The sequence below is a fragment of the Chelonoidis abingdonii genome, chromosome 1 (genome assembly GCF_003597395.2).
Source record: "Chelonoidis abingdonii isolate Lonesome George chromosome 1, CheloAbing_2.0, whole genome shotgun sequence".
NCBI lineage: Eukaryota > Metazoa > Chordata > Testudines > Testudinidae > Chelonoidis > Chelonoidis abingdonii.
In genome coordinates, this window is record NC_133769.1 from 253375475 (window position 1) to 253396668 (window position 21194).

Sequence of the window (21194 nt, forward strand, 5' to 3'; positions counted from 1 at the left end):
TTGGAAACTAAGGGGTTTGGAAAGAAATGTTGATGCATTTAATATAAAACCACATTTGCAGTGCAATAACAACATGATACATTTCTCCTCAGCCATTTTGATTAGTTGCACAGGCATATAATTACTGTCTAGGGTTTTCATGCTTTAGAGACAAGGGGAAGAAATCTCTCTAATAATCAGGGCAGATTTCAGTTGAGCCTTCTGGATTTGCTCCAGGCTCAGAACTTCCATTCATGTCAGTGGGATTCCTACAGCTCGACTATGTATTTGCCAATTGACTGTGTAACAAAGCATCTAGATTTGCGATAAAATATAGCAGTTAGTTATACTGGCTTAGAGAACATAAGCCTTAGAAGTGGGGATTTCAAAAGGCAAAGCACGTCCCAGCAGATGCTGTAGATACCACATTTCTATTTCTGTATTTTAGACAATATACTTTAAATATAATCACAAGAAAGACAGGATGGGCTTGTTTCTGAGCTCACTTTTGCTGGTTTCACAGTGCTGTGACTCTTTGGACAGCAGGGGAGTTTAGTCTTGATGTACGCTGGTGTAAGTAGGCTCAGAATCAGACTGAGTGTTTTCATTGCCAGTGACACTTTTACACATGTGCTATCCCACTAGGATGCTACTTTCTTCTTAGTAGAAATGGATGGAGAATACAGAAAATTCAAAATGTAACAAAAAATGGGGAAAAAATTAGATAAGGATTTTTTGGGAATTTGGTTTTTATTTTTTAATCAGCTCTATTTTTTTAGAATAAATATGGACAGTATTTTGCGTTCATTCATGATCAGAATTGATTTTTTTTGCCAATCCAGAGTTATAACCAATTGCTATGCACCCAAAATTATATAATATCAGTAATGTTTTTGCAAATAAAACACCTGGACTTGGCTCTGTGAGTAAAATGCAGGAAGTTGCAATAAGCATCAGAGAAAGAATTTTAATAAAGATGATTTTATGGGCCGTGGTAACAGGTCAAACTTGTTTTAGCTGAATGCAGGTTTTGAAATATATTATATATTGCGAAATATTAATTAAAGGAGTGCTTATTAAACTAAAAAAATAACCTTTTCTCCGTTCCCCAGGTAGGCTCACTGTTATCAGTGTGGCAGGTTAATGGCTAATCCCATGCAAAGAGTATGCTTTTTATTTGTTCTTTAGAACGATACAGATAATCTTCATGTTGTTTGTTCTGTTGCTATTTCAGTTCAGCTGAAACTGAGGGTATTTTATTTGAGTCACCTAAAGAGTGAAATGATAACAAGCATTGAGATGATTTAAGGCTTGAATTTCCATCTACATCTGCATGCAGCAGGGAGCCAGATTGGGTTGATCTGGAGTGGGGAAAGTAGCAGGATGAAGTGATCTCTACATGATACCATTCTTCTCAATACTTTCCCAACCCCTTTTTCAATTCTGTGATATAAAATCCCTCTACAGGTGCACCACAGGCTTCTGGTTCCATAGATCTAGGGACAGCAGGCCAGGAGAAGGAGGGGGTAGAGAAGCAGTTCTCTTTGTGGCATCAGCCATGAGGGGATAGTACTGCATAAGACATCAGTTGTCAAACTATGTTTCATGGACCATTGTGGTGTGTGGACCACATGTCAGTGGTCTGCAGAGAGTTTAAAAGCACCCACTTCAAAACACCATTAGCAATTTAAATGGTGACTGGAACAAACCACAAGCCCCTCTCCCCAATTTAGAGCTCTAATGTGTGCATTTATAAGTCCCCAGACAAGGGGCCAGGCTAAATGTGTCTTATTTATTTATTAAACTAGACTATTTAAATTGTTACTTTTTTTTTAAATGTGTTTTTTTTCTATAAATGTTGGATTTTTTATGGCTGACTTGTTCCTTTTCTAACTTGCCATTTTTCACCTGTGATATATTTTGGATCACTACATATAGACAATAGTTGATCTCAGCAACTGGCCATTTCCTAGAGATGGGCCACTTTGGATCTCTAACACATTTGAATTTGGGAGTGTTTAGATTCAAATGCCTGAACCCAAACCTATCCCTATGGCTTTGGTTTCAGGCTGGATGCTGTCAGGGCTGAATCCCCACTCTGGCACTTTGAGTGCAGAAGATGGGGGGCCTGCAAGGATTCAAAAAATTAATACTTGCCATTCTGGGCTTGTATTAAACTCCCAAGGTTACAGCTTTTCTCTGACCTTGGCTTGGTAAACGCTGCCACCACCCAAATGCAAAAAAAGCCAACAACCCTGGGACTCAGGAAGGAGCACTTGGGAATTCCTCTCTGTGGGGTACCCTTGAGCCCTTTCACACACATACCCTCCAGGGAAAAGCTGAGAAAGAAAACAAAGGAAATTAGCTATTTCTACCAGCTAATTAAACAACATGTGCACAAATCTCTTAGGACACCAAAAATCCAATCCTGCTCTTAAAAAAGGTAAATTTTATTAAAAACGAAAAAGGAAGAAAATACGTCTGGAACTTAGGCTTTTGCTAGATTTTAAAAGCACAATTCCAAAAATTAAGCACCCAAACTAGCTTTTTTGGGAGTTCAGCTTAAAGGTTGCAAGCAAACAAAAGCATCAGGGGTTAGCACAGAGGAAATCCACAAGCGAAAATAAAGAAATAAACCTGATCACGTCTATCTAAACATTCCCTGTCCCCAATTATTCCTTCTAGGTATGGAAAATATTTTTTCATACCTGGTTCAAATCTTACACAGCATTGCTGCTTATAGCATGGCTGCTCTGGGTCCCTGCAGCCCAGAGAGAACAACAGACAACAAAGGGAAGTTTTTTCCCAGTTTTAAAAAGTTCTAGCCTTCCCATTGGCTCTTTTGGTCAGGTGCCCACTTCCCCTTTTTCCCCTTTTTCCTATCTATGCAGGGAGGCTTTTTAACCCTTTACAGGTACAGCAAGCTGAGAACAGCTACTAAGAGGGATTTTACAGCTAACTGGCTGGCTGGGTGTCCATAAATGGGAGCTACCCACCCTTCATTTATCACAGATGCAAAACCCGATAAGGCCTTATTTCTGGTTGTGCTTTGAAGAAGGTGGCAATTTTGCAATTGCAACGAATGGTGGCAATTTTGTGAAATTAGCTGTATTTGACCATCATACAGCCACCATACCTTAGCCTGGATTGTGCACTGAACCTGAATACCAATCCCTAGCCTAAACTAATCCATATCTGAACATCAGTGCTCTGGCCCAAGTCATGAATCATATTACAGTTTTTAGTTTATTCCACACACAGCTTCTTTTTGCTATTAAAGGCTGTATTCTTTTGCTAATGTAAGGGAAACTGAAAGCACAATCCTGTCATAATGTTATTAAAGGAAACCCTCCTTTAATCAAGCCATTTACCACAATTACATCACTTAATATGAAGAAAAAGCTGGACAAATAAATATATGGTATATGACTAAGTTCTCACGGAGGTTGACCTGGCATATCCAGTTCACATTTCAGATCAACCAGCTTCCATAGTTTAACACTTTCCTCCAAGACCCTACTGTATGGAAGGTAACTTTCCTTGTTAATTCTTAAAAAGCAAAGGTTGGCTTCTACTGTAAACTGAATGGCAGCTTATTGTATCTTCACAATATGTTAATAGATGTTTTAGTTGTTGTCAACTGGGCAAACTGGTTGAAACTATCGTAAAGAACAATATTATCAGACACATAGAGGAACATAATTTGTTGGGGAAGAGTCAACATGGTTTTCATAAAGGGAAATCATGCCTCACCAATTTACTAGAATTCTTTGAGGGGGTCAACAAGCATGTGGACAAGGATCTAGTGGATATAGTGTACTTAGATTTTCAGAAATCCTTTGACAAGGTCCCTCACCAAAGGCTCTTAAGCAAAGTAAGCTGTCATGGGATAACAGGGAAGGTGCTCTCATGGACTGGTAACTGATGAAAAGATAGGAAACAAAAAGTAGGAACAACTGGTCAGTTTTCAGAATGGAAAGAGGTAAATAGTGGTGTCCCCCAAGGATCTGTACTGGACCCAGTCCTATTCAACATATTCATAAATGATCTGGAAAAAGGGGTAAACAGTGAGGTGGGAAAATCTGCAGATGATACAATGTGCAGCATTAGTCAAAAAAGCAAACAGAATGTTGAGAATCATTAGGAAAGGTATAGATAAGACAGAAAATATCATTTTGCCTCTATATAAATCCATGATACACTCACATCTTGAATACTGCATGCAGATGTGGTCGCCCCACCTCAAAAAAGATATATTAGAATAGGAAAAGGTTCAGAAAAAGGCAACAAAAATGATTAGAAGTATGGAATGACTGCCATATGAGGAGAGATTAATAAGACTAGTACTTTTCACCTTGGAAAAGAGATGACTAAGGGGGATATGACAGAGGTCTATAAAATCATGACTGGTGTGGAGAAAGTAGATAAGGAAGTGTTATTTACTCCATCTCATAACACAAGAACTAGGAGTCACCAAATGAAATTAATAGGCAGCAGATTTAAAACAAACAAAAGGAAGTATTTTTTCACACAACGCACAGTCAGTCTGTGGAACTCTTTGCCAGAGAATGTTGCGAAGGCCAAGACTATAACAAGGTTCAAAAAAGAACTAAATGAGTTCCTGGAGGATAGGTCCATCAATGGCTATTAGCCAGGATGGGCAGGGATGGTGTCTCTAGCCTCTGTTTGCCAGAAGCTGGGAGTGGGCAACAGGGTATGGATCACTTGATGATCAGCTGTTCTGTTCATTGCCTCTGGGGCACCTGGTATTGGTCACTGTTGGTAGACAGGATACTGGGCTGGATGGACCTTTGGTCTGACCCAGTATGGCCAGTCTAGTGTTCTTATATTCTTTCTTCAAAAGATGATGGAAAGTCCAAACCTTAAAAAAAAAAAAAAAAAAACTACTAGGAAGTTTTCTCTTTTAGCTTTTGTTGATTCCTTATCATCATTGGTTAGAAAATTGCCATTCACACCTGCAGAGCTCTAGAAAAAATAACATAGGAAAATAAATAATTTTATAGGAAAGATAATTCCTGTGTGATTTGTACAAATTAATATAATGTTTGCCTTTCCCTTCTATTTATAGGAGCTATAGAAATCAAAGAATGCATAGGCTTTCCCCTGAAGAGGTGGAGTCCATGCGGGATATGCTGGCAAATAGTCTGTATCAAGTTCGACAAAGGGTGTGTAAGCGACTATCGTAAAAAAGCTTTGTACTCGTAGATCAAAAGATCGTGTTTGCCCTCCTCACCATCACAGCAACAGCCAATGGTAGCTGCAAAGATAGTATTGTTCATCTCAGCTGAACCATGAAACTGTGTTAATGGGAAATACTGAGCCAGATCCTCAGCTGGGGTCAACTGGATTTCAGGGGAGGTGCTTTGATTTATATCAGCTTAGGATCTGGCCCATTGTGCTCCGATCCCACAGTACAAAAAACAAAAAGGAGTTTGACTTCTAGCTTTTCACCCTGATGTCTGATCTGCAATGTAACAGGACAAGAAAATCCAGAAACTAGCTCTAGAGGTCAGGCTTCCCTAGCTGTAAAGATCTCCGTGACTCAGGAATGGTCTCCTTTCTGATATTGCCCAACACCTAGTTTATCTAGTTTAACTTTCTAAGCCCTTTCTCTCTAGTCACAAACAAGCTGTGATTTGGGAGGGAAGCAGCAGACCTGTAGATTATTCTCATGGCAACTGAGGAGATGGAGTTGATACGGAATTTAGGGGTAACGGTATTTACCTGAACATGTGCAGCAGTTACATTTTTTAAAGCAAACCATCTGCAAAATAGGTTTAAAACTGATATTATTCTACCCTCAATTTGAAGGAGCAGCAGGGCCATTAGAGGCCAGTGCTGTTGTGGAGGCACAGGATCTATGTAGATTTGCCAGATTTGTGGGACAGGTCTCGTGGCTTGTTCTGTGTGGGAGGCAAACCCTGCCCTCACGATAGGATGATAGGGGAAGAACTCGTCTTGTAAGCTTTTCCATGAGCTACGGCTGAGCTGGGTCTCAGCAGGGCTTTATTTTGAAAAAAATGGACATGGCTTTGGTATCCTGTAAAAATACAGTGTGACGCTGGTCAAAGATGCAACATCAGTGTAATCCAGTCCAGTGCATCACTAACCAACCAACCATAATGCTCAGCATTGTCATGCTCTCCTATGGCAAAGTGTGCTGGCAGGTACACTTGGGTAACCTTGAAATTATGCTGATCAACTGCCCTGACTAATGTAACATATGCAGGGCTGAAGAATGATCATTTTATAACAGGTCATTGTTCATGTTATATTCTTCTTTAAAGTTGTTTGAATTGTGGCCAGTCATCTTTATGAAAGGTATTTCTTATCTTACTAGCAAGTTCCATATGCATCTGTTCTATACATGACCGAGGTGAACCCTGTGTCTGCAAAAATCAGTTACCTTAAGGTCTGTTAGTGCACTGCAGCCTGCCATGTGGTATTTGAAACCGTATCTTCTCTTGGAAATGAAGGATTTTAATACTACTACTTCCCCCTGCAATTGCATCAGGGTGAAACCAGTATAAATAGGATTGAGATCAGGCCCTAAGTCTTCAAACTGCAGTACAAAAATCCGTGAATTTGCCCTCCCGACACGTCTCTGAGGTTGATAACTATTACTCTCATTTCACAGGTTGAGGGCCTGATTCTCTACAGCCCTGCACCATTTGCAGCCATATTGAGCAGTGCACAGTGAGTGTAAAACTCTGTCAAATTAGAATGGAAGGGCCTGATTCTTATTTACACTAAAGCCACTTTATATCATTCTGGCAGTGTTAAAGAGCCTTCAAGTGAGTGTACATTAAACGAATGCCCACTTTAAGGCTCTTTTACAATGTCAGCACAGTGTAAAGCAGCCTCAGCGTAGCTGAGAGTTAGGCCCAAAGAGTTTAACATCCACCCTTCACTCACTTTGGATAGGTGTAAATGGTTACCCAAGATAATAAAGAATCAGGCCGAGTGACTAAACTTTTACCAGACACTGCTGAAGGTAATGTTGCATTGTGGCATTATAGCTTCTACCAGTATGGACACATGTGCATCCACCCTTGCATTGCACTGATAGAACCAATCTGGCAGAGGATATATGCTGCTCAGAAATGCAGAATAACTGCTGGCTAAATGGAAACTTTTGCCAATAGGACATAAAATGCCAGGTTGTGCTGCCTTTGTAGTGTAGACCAGGCCTAAGAAATAGAGGGGTCAGTCCTTGGTTCTGACTGAGATCTATCTGGTGCAGAAACGGAGTGGGAAGGAAAGGTGCCCCCTTTGCAAATCCTTAATTCCTGAGAGTCCCCCGGTTTATGCAATCCTTTCCTCCGGGCCACGGCTCTGTAGGATGTGACATGTGGGTAAAGATAATGTAGAGCTGGTTTGCTGGCTGTCCACCATATGGGATTTTCTCCACACGAGGGAATTCACAGCTGCACAGGTAGGGTAGGACTGAAGTGATACAAGAGGGCCATACTGAAGGCCAGGATCTGTCCCAGAGAGGTTGTGCAAGATCTCACAGTGAGTCTGTGGCAGAGCCAGGAATGGGATGCAAGAAACGTTCCTTGCTCCCAGTTGCATGTTTGACTGGACTGCGCTGTTTGAGCCAACACGCCAAGTGTGCATTGGGAAGAGAGTCAAATACATGTATTTCCTATTTCAGACCCCGTCATATAACAGACACAACCTGCCAACAGAAACAAGCGAGAAAGAAGCCACAGAAATTCTCATCTGTCGCCAGAACAGCCTGAGGCAGAGTGTCAGGAAAGGAAACAGCTTACCTTGGGGGAAACCGGTAACTGCTATGCAAGCTACAGTTCATGTGATCAGGGCATGAAAATACCTGCCTGTCTCTGGACCATACAAAACCCAACCAATTTTAATTTGCCTTTGCAATAATTGAAATGAATATTTCCCACAGAGCATTGGAAGAGGAAAGCACCTGGAAACAACAGGCCATATTCAGCAATTATATGAACAGTAATGTCAGTGACATGTCACCTGTATGCTAGTCAGTGAACTGTAATGTCAATGACATGTCACCTGTATGCTGGTAATAAGAGGTAAAGCACTGTAACTTGCACTAACTTTGCATTCACTGTGGGTACAAAACAAGCGAAACATGCACCTAGGGACTAAGGCAAAGCCCTTTCAAGTCAATGGGAGTCTTTCCATTGACTCCAGCTGGCTTTAGATCATACCCCAAGGGCCAAATTCTGATCCTGTTTGCACTGGTGTAAATCTAGTGTAAATGGGTTCAGAATCAGGCTCCTGAGGGTGTGGAAGATTGGAGTGTAAACCTATTTACACTGGTTTCACACTGATATAGCACACCTGTGTAGATGTAGCTCAAAAAGCAGCAAAGCCCAAATAACAACTACCCCTTATTTCCATCCTGCTGCTAGTTATTAATCCTGGAACAAGATTCCTGTAACAGATTTCCAGTCCCTTCATGTGTAAACTACATTGATTTGGCCCATCATTGAATGCTAAAACAGTGCCTCTATTGTTTATCTGTTCATAGAATTAAAATCCAGAGTCTTCCTTGGGAACTTGCCCCCATTTATCTCAGACTGAATTTGGCCCATATAGTTTAGGCAGTGGAAAGGCACAGCTTGGAATGTCCTGCACACTGAACTGGTTCTGCTTCTAAATCCAGGTTGGCACAATGAAATGTACTGTATGCTTTTCTGTCTTTGCACACAGGCTAGAACCAAAAATGTGCGTTTCCTCTCTTTACCATACGGCACTCATCAGCCAGCTAGAGGAAAAGCAAGGCACGATGCTTCTACAGGTAACAAACACATTTTACTCTGCATACCAAACCAAAAAAGATACAGTAGAAAACCAAGAATTTGCTCCATGAATTTTACAACAATATCCCCTTCATCTATCTGTCACTCCATGGCGTTCACATGGCACCAACTGTAGTCATCTGCTCAGGACACCTAGAACCAATAAGCCACCGTGTTACCCCTTTGCCTCAGCAAGGGTGCGCTTTGCTGGAGCTTAGACTGTAGGTCAGGTCCCAGCCACACCAGTCTATCCAGCAAACTCCTCAAGATTCTGCCAGTCTGAACCTTGCCTTGCAATGTAACCATCAGTGAATCCCAGTTCTCAAGTTCCCCAGACACATCTCTTCAGTGTCCAGTCCCTCTCGTGGGACCGCCTGCTGGCTAGCTCTTTACTTCAATATAACAGCACTGAGATGGTTTATAGTAAAGCTAAGAATAAGTTTATTAATAAACAGCAAAGATTTAAATAATACTAAGCAGGAGAAAGAGAGACAGGTGAGGTGACAAACAAAAGAAAACATAACACTTTCTAGTGACTAAAACTGCATTTTAGCAAGTTAAAATTTTTGCATAAACAGTTTTCTTACTTGCATCAAGTTACCAACATCTATAGCCCTCCAGGCCAGAGGATCCAACCTTCAGAAACTTAGAGGGCACCATTCCCTTTGTTCCCTAAATGATGGAAAACTAGAATGTCTTTTGGCTCCCCTTATATTTCCCAAAGTCCATTGTATTTGCCTCAAGAGCCAGGAAGACACCTGGGGTTTCAGGCACAATCTATCCCAAAGTGTCTATTGCAGGGGTCGGCAACCTCTGGCATGTGGCTCACCAGGGTAAGCACCCTGGTGGGCCGGGCCAGTTTGTTTACCTGCCAGGCCAGCATATCGCTCGCCCACACATCTTCCCGCCGCCCCCTTGGCCTGGGATGGTGAACTGCAGCCAGTGGGAGCCACGGTCAGCCGAATCTGCCGACGCGACAGGTAAACAAACTGACCTAGCTTGCCAGGGTGCTTATCCTGGCGAGCCGCATGCCAGGGGTTGCCGACCCCTGGTCTATTGTCTCTTCCCTCATCTCCACTGTGATATACATTTTCTTCTTCTTCTTGGTATGACAGTAGCAGATCAGGCCCTCTTGTAGCATGTACTCTACATACACATAGTAAGATGCAGTCCTACTCTGAACGGCTTACAATCTAAGTAGAAAAGACAAACACTAGGTGGGAGGGGAAACAGGTCAAGAGCAGTGATGTGACTTGTCAAGGTCACACAGCTGGCCAGTGTCAGAGCTAGGCATGGAACCCAGGTCTCTTAACGTTCCATCCATTGTCCTACCCATTAGATCAGGCACCACCAGACACCTTTCTGCTTTTTGTTAATATATGAACTCCTGAAACACGTTTAGGCTGTTGAAAATGGCTGTTCATTTTTGGCAAAATTAAAAATCTGGCAGTGAATGACACTGTTTTTTTTATCACCTTTGTAGAAAAATGGTGAAAAGCCAAATGTTGCTTGTTTCCTGCATGTGCAAAATCATTCCATTTCTTTTTTTCCTATTGAAACAAAAAAGAGTGTTTGTGATCTGTATACGCAAACTACCCATTTCAGGTTGTGCATACACTGGGTGCATAACACAGTATGGAACACTTGATAAGAACCCAGCCAAAACCTTCACAGTTATTTTTTTCAAAGCAATTGCTGAACTAGAGATATAGAACAACAGGTGGTAACTAACCAGATTTATGGGTCAAGGGATATCAGTCCTGCTAAAAAGCTGTTAAATATTTCAGCACAACAGTCTATGATACAAAGATCTATTGCATCACTTTCTTAGGGCCTAACCTTCCCTTATAGCTGCCATTAGCAAATCTTGTATTATTTCATTGGAGACTTTGGGACATACCCCAGGAATGGTGCAAAGCAGCTGAGACTGGGCTGAGAATCTAGCCCAGGGCATATAGTTTTACCGATACAATCAGTGAATCTATGCAGGGAGTTTACAATAATCAGGAGCTTGTGCTACCCACTGGTAAAAATCAGGGAAGGCAAAACAAACTTCAGCAGAACACAGTGGGTCAATAGGATGCAAAGAGAGTTAGTCACATTGACAGACCCCATGGGACTTAGGCATCTAAATACATGTGAGGATCTGGGGCTTTGGTTGCTTGAGTATCCTAAGCAGCATGGTAAAACGAATTAACCAAATTGCAAAATAGTGGTCATTTTTCTCTTGTTTCACACAAGTACATATTTCTATGACCAATATGTCCAACACTTTTTAGCACTGATTACCCCATCTGGCTAGATATAGATATAGGCCACCTTATTATGTTCAGTCGTCTTTCAAATCTGAAAATATGTTCTTCATAGTGTCCATTTTCTTTGAGACAACTATGTGTGTGTTTAATTGCAATAGGATACAATCTGTTGTAGAACCCTTCATATATTTTTGTTTATTTGGAGGTTCCTGTAATTTTTATGAGTAATTATGTAATAGTATGGCTAATTTATTTTTACACCTTCAGACTTCAGATGGCCTGTATTTAAGGAAAGAGCAGAGATTTGCTTAGTTAAATAAATAGGACAAGAGGGCTAGTTCACTTTGGTGTAGGCAAAAGTTTTGCATCAGAGACCATGGAAGTGCCTTGGGTGCCAAAGGGTGTGTTTCTAATAAGGTTAGGGAACTTTGACTTCAGGGAAAAGGCTCATGCTCTGACACACCCAGGTTAATCAAAGGGCCTTGAAGCCAAACTTTCAGGTGCAACTGGTTCTTTCGGTCTTGTTAATTGCAGGTGACCTGTAAATTTCCAGTTGGAAACCTCTCAGCAGTCACATTCAGTCCTAGGTTCTGTTTTTTGTAATGCTTCAGGATTATGGGTTTGGTTATCTGCTTGAATAACTTGCAGAACATTAAAACTTACAGGAATGAGTCTCCTGCATGGGATAATATGACAATAGCAGCACTGAGAGCTATTAACATGGAGCAGAGTATGCTCATTTATTAAAGCTCCTGGGGAAAACAAAGCCCAATACAGAATGCACTATCTGCCAAGAATCCATTGTCTCTCTCCACTACTTAAGAAATGTAGGTAATTTTAATTGTCCCTCATAACAGGTACATTATTTTACAGTAATTGCCCCAAGCACTACAGCTCCAGTGCAACATGTATGACCTCAGAAAATACTTTGTTATATTAAGTATTTTCTTTTAATAGTTCTTCATAAAATGCTCTCTCTCTTTTTTAATAATACCATTCCCTTTTGTGTTACTGTCCAGGTGATTACTGCAATGATTCTGATTCAATGGTCTCCATCATGTTCAGGCCACAGCTCCGAGCAGGCTCCCTTGCAGGAAACCGTCGTCAGCAGGAGATAGTTCCAATGGAGCAATTAGATAGAAGAGAGAAACTGTCAGATTTTGCAGGTCAGAGGGGAACCCCAAGCAAGCCGGGTCACACAGCTAGAATAAGAAGACTGGCTTTAATGCCAAAGCCCCAGTTTGATGCAGTGTTTGAAGAAGAAATACAGGGATATGAATCAGAAGAGGAGGAAGAAGCAGTCGCAGCATCAAGGCCATCAGTCAAATGGGCACCAGAGAAAAAAAATGTAAGACATTTCCACAAAGCCCCAAGCTCCCCATTCTGGAGAAAATAGCAAAGTTCTTATATGAACCATAATTACAATGTTCATCTTGGGACCTCTGAACTAATTCTGATACCGGTTCTAAGCACAACGTGAAGGTTCTTAGAAGTTCTGTGTAGAATCAAATGTTTGAACACTCAGATCGAAGGGTGTTTGCCTGAAGCCACTGAATGGCACAACAGTAAATGACTACAGTATCTGCTGGAAGAGACCTGTATGTTAACTTAACTTAGTATAATTATTCACACACATTTCCCGCATGGTATTTCATAAGTGTATATTCTACACTATGGCTATGATCCAGCAAAGCACTTAAGCATGTGCTTAAACTGAGCTCCTGAGTAATCGCTTTGACTTCAGTGAGCTCCCTCACATGCTTAAAGTTAAGCACAGGGTGACGTTCTGTTCTGGATGAGGGCCAGTGCTACATCCGTGCTACATCTCTTACAGTGTACTTCTGGTTTGGTCCAACAAACATCTGATCCATACAATTTGACAAGCACCACTGGGGAAACAAACACCTCTTCCTTCTGTTCACAATTCAAAACAGTATTCAGAAGTTTAGAATGAAGCATATCATCTATGTTAAATGCCTACAAAGATTTGATGAAACTTAAGTCCTATTTGTATTTTTCTATTATAGGCATAGAAAGAAAGTATTCATCTTCCTTTAAGAGCACAGAGTCAATGGCACAACTATTAACAGAAGAATGGATTTTGGCTTTTGTACTGGCACCGAATAGACAATGAATAACATTTTTAAAAAGCCAAAAACAAAACCCCACATTCTTGTATGAAACAAAAGGACAATTGTACATAATAACTTAGGATAGATTTAAACCAAATCCCTAGATGAGATAATCCCTACATTTTGGAAAAGTTTGAGTCCAGGTCCAAACATTATGACTGGCCCTATCTCTTCTGTAGGTTGAACTAAAATCCTAAATTCAAATAACCCAAATGTTGGGAAAGTTCAGATCTGAACATAGTTCTCAGGTCCATCTCTAATAACAACAGGACACTTTGATGTAAGGCTGGCTCTGGCTTTTTTGCTGCCCCAAGCAAAAAAAGAAAAAAAAAAAAGGGTGTGTGTGAAGCGGCAAAGCGCAGGGTGTGGGGGGACGGCACGGACAGCAAAGCAAGGAAAAAGGCAAAACAAAAAAACCCTACACGGCGGCCGAAGCCAGGGTGCAGGGGGACTCCCTGTGCTGCAGAGTGTGCTCCTGGTCTAATGGGGTGAGGGGGAGGGAATGGGGGAGAGAAAGAAGGGGGGCGGCCAGGGCTTCAGCGGGGCACTCGCCCTGCAGCCCCAACTGCCGCGCAGCCTGCTGGGAGGGCTCTGCACCATTCCGGTCGGCTGGGAGGGAAAGACGCGGGCTGTCCTGCCGACTTTGCTGCCGGGAGCTCCCCTCCTCTGCCCCTTAGAGGGCGGCTGGATCGGGGAACCAAAAAAACCCCAAAACTTGCCATGCCACCCTAGGATTGAAGGGAAGCTGCCCCATAGAATCTGCCACCCCAAGCACGAGCTTGCTCGGCTGGTGTCTGGAGCCGGCCCTGCTTTGATGAATATCTAACAAGAGTTCTACTGGCTTTCTTAGTCAATCTCCACTGTGCCAATCAAGGCAACGCAGGAAAATATTTGGAAATTCACCATAGCCAGTAGTGGTGAGGTGTGCTCCTAATCTGATCTGCTCTCGTTTGGCCATGACACTAGAAAACTATAGGGTGTATTTAAGACCCTGCTGATATTTGTATTAGCTTGGGGAAAAAACAAAACGAATTAAATTGGTGCGTTATCCAGTTGAAATCAAAACATTGTTTTAAAAGGTCACTTTACACTTTCACCTGGTATTTTCTTAATGCGCAGTGCAAAGTATCTAATTACCATTTCATACTTCTTTTAGAATGAAATCCACCCCATTTCTCACAGAGCCCACAGAAGGTCCCCACAGCAATGGAACTATTGCAGTTTCATAGAGCATAGATACATAGAAACCATCTGCAGAGGGTGGGTGCGGTTCGCCGCTGCAGGCCAATGGGAGCTGCTAGAAGCAGCATGGGCCAAGGGACTTACTGGCCGCCACTTTCAGCAGCCCTCATTGGCCTGCAGCGGCGAACCGTGGCCAGTGGGATCCATGATCGGCCGGACCTGCGGACGGGCAGTTAAACAAACTGGCCCAGCCCGCCAGGGGCTTTTCCTACACAAGCAGCGATCCCAGTTTGAGAAACACTGGTATAGAGTGTTTAAAGACCAATCAAACGTGAGCAAGGAGCAAGCATATTTTAAAATATCATGTAAGTGGATATTTATTTTATCTGATTTTTTGCAAGTCTTTTAAAAATACAAATAAAATCAATGGGGAGACTGAGCCAAGTCTCATCCTATTTGTTTGTTTATTTCTAAGCTTTTATTTTTCCAGAAATCAATGGGCCAGATCCTCAGCTGTTGTAAATCGGCACAAAGAGATTGAAGTCAATGGAGTTACATCTGTTTGGACCAGCTGAGAATCTGGCCCTAAACCTGCAAAGTGCATTTTTAGTTTGCTTTTCTAACAATTAGAAAGTAGCACTGGAGGAAATTTTTCTTCTACACCATTAGTTGCTGTTAATGGTTTAGTTGGCCATTAACCAAGAAGCAATACTGCAGATGCCCATATAAAATACTTGCCAATAAATATAAAGTTACATTATTATTTTTTATCATGGGCATAAGTAATGCACTATGTACTTATGAAAAGTCAAACAATAATGAAAGAGGATCAGCTGTTAGGGTTGAAATGACAGTAACAGTGGCTTTGAGGATATTTTCAGGAGCTCCTTCCATGCATAAGAGGTAAAAAGGGAGAAAAGCACAAAGGTGTTTGTTAGAAAATTTTACAAAGGGGCAGGTAAGACTGGCATCACTTGCATTACAAAGGTGGGAACTGATGTTTTGATGCTACCTAAGAAATTATAGGTAAGGCAGGGATGGGCTGTGAAAGGTCTTATAAGTGAGGACAAGTAGTTTGTTTTTAATGCAGTGGAGAAGGAGGAGCCAGTAGAGGGATACAAAGAGAGAAGTGATGTGGCTGAAGCAACAAGATAGCAGAAAAGCAGTGCTTAATTTGTGCCAGGGCTGAGCCCTGGCACCCCTGGGCTTGCTGCATCAGTTATGAATGTAAAAAAATTGCTTGAGCCCCTGCACCTAATTGCTTGAGAACCAGCACCTCTTTCATTACAAATTAACCAGTGGAGGATAGTGAGCTTTGCAGCAGTATTTTGAATGGATGGAAGTGAAGTAAGGGCTGGTCTACACTGAAAATGTACATCGTCCTAGCTACGTTTCTCAGGAGTGTGAAAAATCCATACTCCTGAGAGACATAGCTATGCTGACCTAACCCCTGGTGTAGACAGCGCTAGGTCGAGAGAAGAATTTTCTGTCGACCTCGTTACTGTCTCTTGTGGATTAACTACAGTGATGGGAGAACACCACCCATTGTTATAGAGCGTGTCTACACTGAAGCACCACGGCTTCAGCACTGCAGCTGTGCTGCTGTAGTGTTTTAAATGTAGACATACCCTAAGATTGCATTTGTCAAGGCCAGATGGGAGGAAGTTATAGCAGTGAAGATGCAAGATAGTGAGGGCCTGGAGGAGACTTTTAACTGTGTGGACAGAGAAGAAAGGCCCTTTTTTGGCCCTGGTCTACACTACAGAGCTAGGTTGACATAAGCTGCCTTACATCGATCAAACTCAGTAAATGGCTACACTAAAGTGTAGCTCCCACTGATGTAACTCACCCACTACACCAACCTAATAATTCCACCTCTGTGAGAGGTATAGTGCTTAGATCAATGTAGTTAGTTCGACGCAGTGTCAGTGTAGACACTGCATTGCTTATGTTGACTGTTACTTCCTTTCATAAGCTGTCCCACAGTGCCCCACACTGACAGTTAAAATGGTGCAAGCGCCCCTGGTGAGGGTCTGCACTGCGGACACAAAAGCAATTTAATTACTACGGTGGCTGAACGTTGACATAACTTAGGTTGACTTACTTTTGTAATGTAGACTTGCCTTTATGATGTTATGCAGAAAGAAGAGGCAAGAGCTAAATGCACCCTGGATGTGTGGACCTAAAGAGAAGGCCAAGTGAAAGATTATGCCTGGGTTTAGAGCTGTGCATGGGACTGAGAATAGTGGAAGGAGTGCTTGGAGGGAAAGATTAGGAGCTCTGTTTTGTGCATGTTGAGCTTAAGCTGAAGGCTGGATATCCACAAGGCTAAAATTTTAGTTTGGACAGTGGGAGAGAGGTCAGAAGCGGAAAGGTACATCTATGTCTTCAGTATAGAGAAGACAGTTGGGCTCTGTGATATGCGATCATCCAGAGACAGGATACAAACGGAGAAGAGGATCAATGGTATCAAAAAGTGCTAACAGATCACATTAATATGGAGAGTCTAGTCCCTAAGACCTTTTTTATACTTCAGCTCTGTAAGAGCTCTACGGCAGCTGTGTTCTTGCATACCTAAGTTTGATTTTCTTATGCATGAAAGATATAATGACCAGGGCCCATGTACTTTGCATCACAAGAGGATGAAATTCCATGGTAGCAATCCTTAATTTCTGTAAATTCTTTGTTAATGACAGAGAACCCCAATGGTTTCATCTTAAATAGAGTTTCAAAAGAGCTCCCACTGATGAAACAGGAGCAGAGCTCTTTTGAAATCTGGTCCTCAGACTATATACCTTAATTCAGTTCAGGATGTAGTAGATTTTAATATATTTCATCCAAAGACTCATGGAGGTGCATGTATCAGGAGTATATCATTTTCATTACAAACCAAAACAATCTGTCCTGCTAAATTCTCATTGTGGCTCCGAGCTTCTAGAGAAATTCCTACTGAAATAACACAGGACCGTTTTGTGTTATCTGTTTTAAAGCCATTGAAACACTTGCTTGGTGGCCTGACCGGGCACATAATTTACATGATTAAAAAAAAAAAAGGTAAAATGAGGCCATTTAACAAAATATTCCCAAATACTGCACATGTTCTAAAGCAGACCCTTAATATGGTTTTTGAAAATGAGCAGGGATTTTTACTGACTGGATACCTAAACAATCACTATACTATACATCTAACATCACTTCATGTTTTGACTTTGTACTCTGTACACTTGATTTGGGGCCCAGGCCCCACAGACAAGTCAAAATTCTTGTTAATTCTTGTGGAAGTTTTGTCTGAGTGAGGATTTCACGACCATGTATTTGCAGAACAGTTACTGCACTAATTTATAACTTAATAACACCGAATGAAAATCACCCCCATGCAATGGGCCAGCAAAAGGTCTTCTTAAGTCGCACTATTGTTCTGGCTTGGAACAGGACTGAATTTTACCCTTAATGCACAAATCTCTCGATCAAAGATAACCTGTATTTAAAGGCCATGAAAAATTTGAAATGTCACAAAAATGGGGAGACTTCCAGTTTTGTCAATCCCATGTGCTGAAAATCACGAGTCAGCACCCCCCTAAAAAACCCCATGAGATTGGCTTCAAAATAATGAGATTTTTAAATAATAATAAACCTTGAGTTATTTGCTTTCTGTTTCTTAAGCTTTTAGAATTAACGTCTGCAAGCTTTTTTCTGTAATCACAAGGACAAAAATCTCACCCTTCCTTTTAATTAAAGCTGAGATTCTTATGGAATCACTCGACTCCAGAAGCTCAGGCTTTAAGAAAAATACCAAACATTGTGAGATTTATTATAAAGTACAAGAGTTGATACCACACTTACCTTGGACTTCAAAATGTTTTCATTTAAACTTTCTCAGTGTTCTTTTTTCATACTTATAGTGTTTTAACTTTTTATATGGTGACTTGCATAGCTGTCTTAAATTAACGGTTAAAAAAGGGTTCTTGTGGCCGTGTGGGTCCCAGGATATTAGCGAGACAAAGTGTGGGAGGTAATATCTTTTACTGAACCAACTTCTGTTGGTGAGAGAGACAAGATTTTGAGCTTGCACAGTGCTCTTAAGAAGAGCTCTGTGTAGTTCAGGCATCAGCAACCTTCAGCATGCGGCCCATCAGGGAAATCCACTGGCCGGCCAGGATGGTATGTGTACCTGCAGCGTCTGCAGGTGCAGCTGATGGTAGCTTCCACTGGCTGCGGTTCACCATTCCAAGCCAATGGGGGCTGCGGGAAGCTGCGTGGGTGTAGTTCGAAAGCTTGTCTCTTTTAACCAACGGAGGTTGGTCCAATAAAATATATGACCTCACCCTCTTTGTTACAATTAAAAATGGATAATCTGTCTTCTTAGTTGTGTGTGGTATTTCCTCCAGTAGGACAAATAATGCTAGCATTTTTAGTTGCAAAACACACTGTAATTAAGAACTTTTAAATCAAAGAGGTCGGACTGTATGAGTAATAGCCTGGCCCAGTTAAAAGGACTAGAAAGCTATGGTGCTAAATTGCCTACTTTATTTACTTTCTTATGACACTCTTTCTCAATTTTAATTGCAAGTGAAACTCATTGTAGGTTTGCTTTCACAGGTGTAAAATTTCAAGAATCAATATTAGTTCTTGTTCATTGTAGTCCATCCATTCTCCTTGAGCAATTTAGATTCCCATTACCTGTCCTTTCTATCATATAAATAAATAAATAGATAAATAAATAAAAAAAGAAAGAAAGAAAAGAGACAGTCTGAAAAAAAATAAAAAAGTTGAGGCCTTGATTTTCAGCAGTGGTCTCTTTTTTTATGAGTGTAATTTTGGGCCAGCAATAAATGTGCCCATATTTTTGTGCCCACAGTGAATTGTAGGTACAAACAGTAACTTGAGATCTCACTGGCTGTATGGAACCACAAATCAGATAGCTAGACAGCTAGTTAATATTTTTCTACCAACAACATATTAGTTAGTATGTTGGATATGGACTAGATGACCTCTTGAGGTCTCTTCCAGCCCTGACATTCTGTGATGACACCACCTTACAATATTTGAAATGAATCTGCTGTATCACTAGCACTGTACCACTACTTCCGCTACTAATTCCTGGGCACTAGCAGCCCTTGAGCAGAACACTTACTATTTGATCTTGGCTTTACACTAGTATCAGCAATGATAAGAAACAATGAATAACAATAGGCATTCCTCATTGCTGAAGTAAATGAGGGGTTTTTTCAGTTTTTTTTTAAGTCCTCTTGCAATAAAAACAACTACCCTTTAGCCAGTTCAGTTTGTTTTTACCCCAGGAAAAATTTCCAATCTCAAAAGGCTTTTGTTGGGTGGGTAATCTGAGTGGGAGTGAGGGGAACACAACCACCTGTGAATGAAAGAGGAGATTAAAAAATTTCTGCTTGCTGAAAGCAGACTTACTCATTTCCCCTTAGACCCACCGATTTATACAGTGTGAGTAATACATGAGTAATGACAATAGGACTTTGAACTTGCACAGCATCTTTCAGACAAAGATGTTATCATATTTTCCAAAGAGCGGTTAATTTAGAGTCCCTGAACCCATGTAAGTTAAGCAAATATTAATATTACTATCCTCATTTGAAAGACAAAGAAACTTGAACAAAGAGACTTTGTGACCCCAAATCCATCTTTCCACCCCTTAGGCATTCAGGTGACTGAAACTTTCTCAGTCAGGTGACTGAAACTTCCTCAGATGAACAAAACAATGGACTTAAACTGTTCCTCTTATTCGCAGCACAGAAAGTGGAAGAACTTGAATGGAAAGGATGTTGTTTATAAAATACCTGCAGTCAGTGAAAAACACCTGCTGTTTAAGAATGTTTAATCTCCTACAACCCAAGTTAAAAGAAGATATTTGGACAAAAACAATGCCAGGGGCTATTTGGGTTATGCCTTTACATCAGAGGGGGATGTTAACCTATGTACCCACCTGAAGCAGTAATACAAACAATAAACAAAAATAACACAGCATGCCAGGATGGACCTTACGGTGTGGGTACCATTGGCTGGCCTTTGTTATTTACTTGTGAGGTCAGGTGTCATCTGGCAACTTTAGTTTGTCACTAAGTTTGGCCTGGGCCTACATTTGAAACTTAGAACCACAGCTACATCACTCAGGGGTGTGACAAATCCACATAGCTGAATGACATAACTATGTCCACCTAATTTCTGGTGTAGATGCAGCTGGGCCTGTGTCTGCCTAGCTACCATTGGTCCTACACCTATAGAAAAAACCCTTCTGTCACAGTAGGCTGTATCTACACTATGGGGTTATGCTGGCACAGCTACAGTTGCATATAGGTATAATAGACATGGCCTTTGAATGCAATAATTCCCACAAGTATGTTGTTGCAAACTAAAACATTAGTCCCCCAGTATGTGTTACAATATTTGTGTAAACATCAACCTCCTGTGATATAATTTCAATGCAAGAAGTGGCTTGATAACAATATAAAGCACTGAAAGTTGTATGTTTCTCCTAGCCACCCGTCCCTGCACCACCTTAGTCCGGTGGACTGATAAGAAAAGGTAGTTACATTTAGAATAATGACTGACCTCTGTTGACAAAAACCATATCTAATTTGATCTCTGATATAGGTATATTATGCAAAAACACACCTCTCAGAGACTCCAACAAAACTGAATGGACTTGTAAGGAAAAAGAAGTGAAGGATTTGCAGCAAATTTACTTACACCTCTACCTCAATATAATGCTGTCCTTGGGAGCCAAAAAATCTTACCACGTTATAGGTGAAACCGTGTAATATCCAACTTGCTTTGATCCACTGGAGCGCGCAGCCTCCCCCGCC

At 41.2% G+C, this 21194-nt stretch overlaps 1 protein-coding gene across 1 annotated transcript in view; it reads left to right on the plus strand.

Moving 5' to 3' along the window:
• Positions 1 to 20209, plus strand: part of SLC9A4 (solute carrier family 9 member A4) — a 49103-nt gene extending 28894 nt beyond the window's left edge. Inside the window, exons 9-13 of the mRNA XM_075062424.1 lie at positions 5069 to 5165; positions 7658 to 7789; positions 8701 to 8788; positions 12064 to 12392; positions 20120 to 20209. Of these exons, the coding sequence (XP_074918525.1) occupies positions 5069 to 5165; positions 7658 to 7789; positions 8701 to 8788; positions 12064 to 12392; positions 20120 to 20209 (736 nt within the window). The remainder of the gene's footprint in view (positions 1 to 5068; positions 5166 to 7657; positions 7790 to 8700; positions 8789 to 12063; positions 12393 to 20119) is intronic.
• Positions 20210 to 21194: the final 985 nt, after the last annotated feature.